We start from the raw sequence: 5,998 nt of genomic DNA, 5'->3' as shown, positions 1-5,998 counted from the left end.
TGATAAACCTGTAGGATTAGGGAAGTCAGCAATTATTCCTAAACGCTCTATTTCTCATAACATCCTACTGATGTAGAGCTTATTGAATGGATATGGCAAGAAAAACATATCGCCATGTGTGGCTTTCAAAATTAACATTAAAAATGCTTTTGACTCGATCAAATGGGGATCAATCCACGAATTCCTCCTTGTTGCAGGTTTTCTAATTATTTTCATTGATTGGATTATGCAATGTGCTTCCACTCCTCACTTTGTTGTGAGCGTGAATGGTATTCATGGAGGTTTTTTCAAGGGTGAAATGGGAGTAAGGCAAGAAGACCCTATATCTCCTTACAAATTCGTCTTAATAATATAAATTCATGACTGCATTTTAAAAAATACTTCTGAGAAGTCATCATTTCAAATTTCACCCATACTGCAAAGAAGAAGTAATAACTCATATATGTTTTGCAGATGATATATTTTTTGTGGCTTATGCGGATGTTGAATATGTTAGTATAATTAAAGAAGATCTAAGAATCTTTTCGAGTATTACAAGTTTATACATCAATGAGGATAAAATTCAGGCTTTCTATGGAGGGGTTAATGAAGAAAGGAAAGAAAACATATTCAATATTATGGGAATTAAGGAAGGTGAACTACTAGTGAAATACCTTGGAGTACCACTGTCATCAAAATAACTCCGATACAATCACTTCAAACAACTGATAGAAAAGGTTAGAAATTCTGTCTTAGGTTGGGCTACGAAAAACTGTCTTATGCGGGTAGAATTGAGCTTGTTAAAAGAGTCATCTTTGGAATTATTGGCTACTAAGCACAACAGATAGTCATCCCAAAGAAAGTAATGACTGAACTCGATAGAATCATGAGAGATTACATCTGGGGAACACAAGGAAAAGGAGGAAAAAAAGTCAAATGGGAGGATGTTTTCACTCCCATAGAAGAAGGCGGACTATGAATAAAAAGTTGTGTTGAGTGGAACAAAACCCTCACCATCAAAAGCTTGAGAGTTGGAGCAAAAAGCGGACTCCCTATGGGTCAAATGGGTGCATACAAGATTTATGAAAGAAGAGTAGAGTATCTGGACACGAAGCATCAATGAAAGAATTGCATGGCCATTGAAGAAAATCCTAAAAACAAAAAAAGATGCCTTTCAAATGGTGAAAACCACAATTGGAAATGGAAGAGGGGTACTATTCTAGCATGATCCTTGGCTGGATAATATTCTCATTATATTCAAAGAAGAAATGCAAGGAAATAGAGTTAGAAGAGAATACATCAAATACTCATTTAGAGACGTCTATGAAGGTAAATGTGATTCACTTTTGAGGCGTATTTCAGAATGTGATAGAATCCTAAACCTAATGAGGCAGAAGCAACTCAATGAAAGTAATGATGAAATGTGCTGGAAAATAGAAAGCAATGAGAAGTTTATTACAGGAAAGGCACGGGAAATGGTTAGAACAAGAGGACATGAGGTAGATTGGCATAATGTGGTATGGTCTCCAAAGATTATTCATCGTCACCAATTTATTTTCTGGTTGGTATACAGGAAAAGGTTGACAACAAAAGACAGAATTCAAAAATACATAAACATTCATGAAATCAACTGTGTCCTATGTTCGGGAGTTGAGGAAAGCATAAACCATTTATTTGGGGAATGCTCTTTTGTAATACAAATCTGGAGGATGTATGTTGCAAACATGAACATCATCAATTTTTCAGGAATATGGGAAGAAATCCAAGAGTGGATGAAGAATAAAGCAAAAGGAGGATCCTTCTATGTAAGTATGTTAAAATGCTACTTTGGAGCAGTAATCTACAATATCTGGAAAGAAAGAAATTCAAGAACTCACAGTGGAAGAGTAGAACCACTGAAGATATTTGGAGAGATATAACTTCAGATGGAAATGCACTCATTCAATCCTGGAGAGGAATCGAAAGGGATGAAGAGAATAGAAAGCTCTGCCAAATATTAGATATTTCGTTTGAGAATGTCACAAGTAGAATAAAAGTAAAAACGTTATAGGCGCTTATTGATTGTTGTTGTTTGTAATTCAATTATTGTTTCATTGTTAAATTTAGAAATTGTCTAGATCTGATCTTAAACGTTTATATTTTTTTTCTCTTTTGAGTTTTTTTAATGAAATTACACTAAGCTGTTTTTTCAAAAAAGAAATATATGAAGGTAAGAAACTCATTTCAAGTTTTGAGAACCAATAATATAATATATTATTATTATATTATTTGTTTTGAATTTTTTTTAAGTTAAAACTTGAGCTTATTTTGAAATTTAGAAATGTGCATACAATAGGTGTGCAATATCTTAATATTTAAGATTGTATCGTTGATAATAATGTTAAAATTTCTTTATTGGTTCGGAAGAGTTGTGACGTGTTTAAATGTGTTGAGCATATTGAAAATGATATCTATTAGTTGAATGATACTAAAAAAAAGTTGTTGATTTATTATGTGCCTAATTTAATTAGGCAGATTTTTAAAATTTTATTGTTCTTTAGAAGTTGATATAATGTTAGTGTGACCATTTATGTTTATATGCGTAAAATAATTTATTTTTAAATGTTGATAATTTATTTTTTTGATAAATTTTATGTTCATTTTCATATCTGAATATATTTGTATTTTATGATAAAAAATTATTAAAAAATTATGTTATATTTTGGTCTAAAATTATGCTCACTATATAATTTATTTAGATTTGAATAATTTAAATACATTTTAAATAATACATTTCTTTTCACAGAATATTTTTATCAATTAAATTATTAAAATATATTTTTTTATTATATATTAATATTTTTTCAAGTCTATGCTAAATAACTATCAATTTTTCATAATTTCAATCCAAACAAACTTATTTAAATAATTTCAATCCAAACTAGGTACAATGTATATATCACCGTATTGAATTTTAATATGTACTAGAACAATAATTAGCCTAAACAGTATAAGTTCACGAAACAAAAATGAATTTTTATACTAGGACAATAATTAGCTATGGGTGAAGTACAGTTTTCTGAGAAATTAAATAAATAAATATGAAATAACTTTGTAAAATATTTAAAATTTAGTATTTTATCATGTTATTATTATAATCACAGTCATTTTTTAAATTCATCAAAATAAAAATTAAAAATAAAATGTTGTGGGTAACAAAGTAATATTTTTAATAATATTTTAATTTAAACTATATAAATAAATTTTAATCCATTTTTTTATAACAAATTATTATTATTTTTTGTTTTTAACAAAATAAAAAAAATTATAATATATAAACTTAATTCATTTATTCACCTATATACTTATACATCAAAATATTATAATATTATTTTTATTATATATTAATATTTAAAAGATGATAATATATATTAAAATAATTTAAGTTTTTCTATTATATATTTTTCAGTAAATAACTTAAATCCAAAACAAGTGACTTTTTATTTTATTTATAAAAATCTTAATATAATTAAATATTTTATTTATTTTTCTATCCATTCTATCATTTAACTTTTTTTTAAGTAGTTAAAATAAATATAAATTAAATGTTTTCAAATAATTCAAAATTTACTTAAAAAGATTGTTTAAATAATCTTTCATATTTAAAAAATGTTAATACGTGAGAATTTGAGAAATTGAAAAATATAAATAAATAATAATATATTTTTTTAAAAAAATAAAAACTATTCTAAGAAATAAATTAAGGAATGAAACTAATAAATAAAAAATTACATAAAACATAATGGATTATTGTTCGTTTTTTTTTTAAATCCAACCGAACACGCCTAAGATTTGAAGAGGTGTCGAGTAAATAAAGAACAAAGAGATAAAGATCGTTGAAATTTGCTCTTATTATAAAATATAGCTGTTATATATTTTTTTTGCTGCACAAATCCATCACCGTTCTTATTTATTGTTTCACCTACTCATCAGGGTTTTTGGATCGGTATCTATAAGATTTCTTCACGAACTTGCGCCGTTGCCTTGCCTGCTGTAATGTTTATAATGAATAATTCTTTCTTGGGTGACATCTGTGCTACTGCTGTGACCGGTATCATCGCTCTATCCCTCCTCCGAGTGTGGGAGGAAACCGCTAATAGAGGAATCTTTGATCAGGTTGGTCTCTGTTTCGTATTTCTATTCAAAGTCAAAACCCTCATTTATATGCTACTTTTGCCTTTTTGATATGGGTTCTCTATCTTTTTACTATTTCATTGGATGTTGATTTGTTTTAATTTTTAGATAAGTTTTATTAGGTATATTAAGGATGTTTCAATGTCAAATTTAAGTTCATTTTCATCTTTTTTGAAGTTATATATCCTCAAATCTCTATTCTAAAACTAATTCTACTCTGATTTTATCTTAGAAACTAAACAGGAAGATAACACATATAACTATTGGGCTAGTATTCATGCTATGTTGGCCACTGTTCAGGTAATATTTTTCTTAACCCGCAAAGCTTTTTTTCGATCTTATTACTCGATTTTACGATTCAGTTGAAATTGTGCAGTTCTAGTCCCCGTGGAGCGGTTTTAGCAGCTCTTGTTCCTGGCATCAATATAATCAAGGTGCTACTTATAGGGTTTGGAATTTGGAAAGATGAAGGAACTGTCAAATCAATGAGCAGATATGGAGACCCCAGGTCACAAATCTGAACACAATATTGCATACATGTACTAATTTAAATACTGTGGCTATTGCTGCCATTGCTCTAAGGTTTAAACAAAAAAATATGATGAACTATGAAAGTTGTAGTCTAAGTTGAGGGGAAAATACCTTAGTTAATTCATCAATCTGTAATAGTAAGCAAACAGATTCAGAAATGTATTTGAATAAGAGGTTTAGGAACTAAACTTAGTTAGATATTAGATTTATATGTTATTTTTATTTGGATTCGAATCAGGGTATAAAAACAAAAGCTGTAAGTTTAGATTAAGTTTGTTGCTATAGCATTTTGCAAATTGATTTAAACACGATAAACTCAGTTCAGATGTTCTGATTTTTTTTTTATTTCGTATATATAGGGAGCTTCTGAAAGGGCCATTGTACTATGCTTGCTCTATCACCTTGGCTTGTGCTATTTACTGGAGAACTTCCTGTATTGCAATTGCAGTCGTCTGCAATCTTTGTGCTGGAGATGGTATGTTTACATTTTTTCCTCTATTCAGTCTTTTTCTTCATCACCATTGTTGTTTCTACTTTTCAGGGATAGCTGATATTATAGGAAGAAATTTTGGCAAACAAAAACTCCCTTATAACATAAACAAGTCAATCGCAGGCAGCATATCTATGTTCATTGCCGGCTTCATTGCATCTATTGGGTAACAAACAACTTGTAGATCCTTCTCACATTATTGACATCTTACTATAAAGCTAGTTTCATGTTTTAGTTTTCTGACTAAAGTGGTGGTGGGCATAAAACAACAGGTTCATGCATTACTTTTCCACATTCGGTTACATTCAGGAGAGCTGGAAGATGAGTATTGGATTCTTGATCACATCTCTTGTATCAACGCTGGTTGAGTCTCACCCGTTGAGCACTGACATTGATGATAATCTGACAGTTCCCCTCGCTTGTGTTTTGATTGGAACTTTCATTTTCTGATTGAATAGAAAGGAATGGATGATTGAGGAATTAACTCTTTACAAGGTGGTGGTTATAATAGCTTTCCATTGGTAATCAACCTGAATCGATCATGTTAATAGTGTTGTAACAATTTTTATATTAATTATGTGTTTAATTACTTTCTAATTTAATTATACATATCATAATATCGGTTATCCTACAACAAATTATAAATAAATAGTCTTCTCTTGTGTATCCTGTCATTCTTAAAAAGAAAGAAAGAAAAGCGAATACACTTGTAGAGACACCCAGTTGATAAATTATTTTATAGTTTACTTTAATTGCTTCCTTTTCGGATCTGAGATTTTCTGATATGGGTCTTTTGAAATAAGTCCATTGAGATTTTCTAATATG

At 29.2% G+C, this 5,998-nt stretch overlaps 1 protein-coding gene across 1 annotated transcript; it reads left to right on the top strand.

Annotated features, from left to right (window-relative positions):
- Positions 1 to 3,879: 3,879 nt before the first annotated feature.
- On the top strand, positions 3,880 to 5,839 carry LOC124929460 (probable phytol kinase 3, chloroplastic; the record flags this gene model as incomplete). Its single annotated transcript, XM_047469829.1, has 6 exons — positions 3,880 to 4,134; positions 4,385 to 4,452; positions 4,529 to 4,660; positions 5,043 to 5,158; positions 5,225 to 5,339; positions 5,446 to 5,839. Coding segments are annotated over 6 exons (864 nt in total), but the record flags the coding sequence as incomplete, so codon positions are not given.
- Positions 5,840 to 5,998: the final 159 nt, after the last annotated feature.

The sequence above is a fragment of the Impatiens glandulifera genome, chromosome 1 (assembly GCF_907164915.1).
Source record: "Impatiens glandulifera chromosome 1, dImpGla2.1, whole genome shotgun sequence".
NCBI classification, from domain to species: Eukaryota; Viridiplantae; Streptophyta; class Magnoliopsida; order Ericales; family Balsaminaceae; genus Impatiens; species Impatiens glandulifera.
Note: the sequence above shows the minus strand (reverse complement) of the source record. Positions and strands in the feature narration are given on the sequence as shown.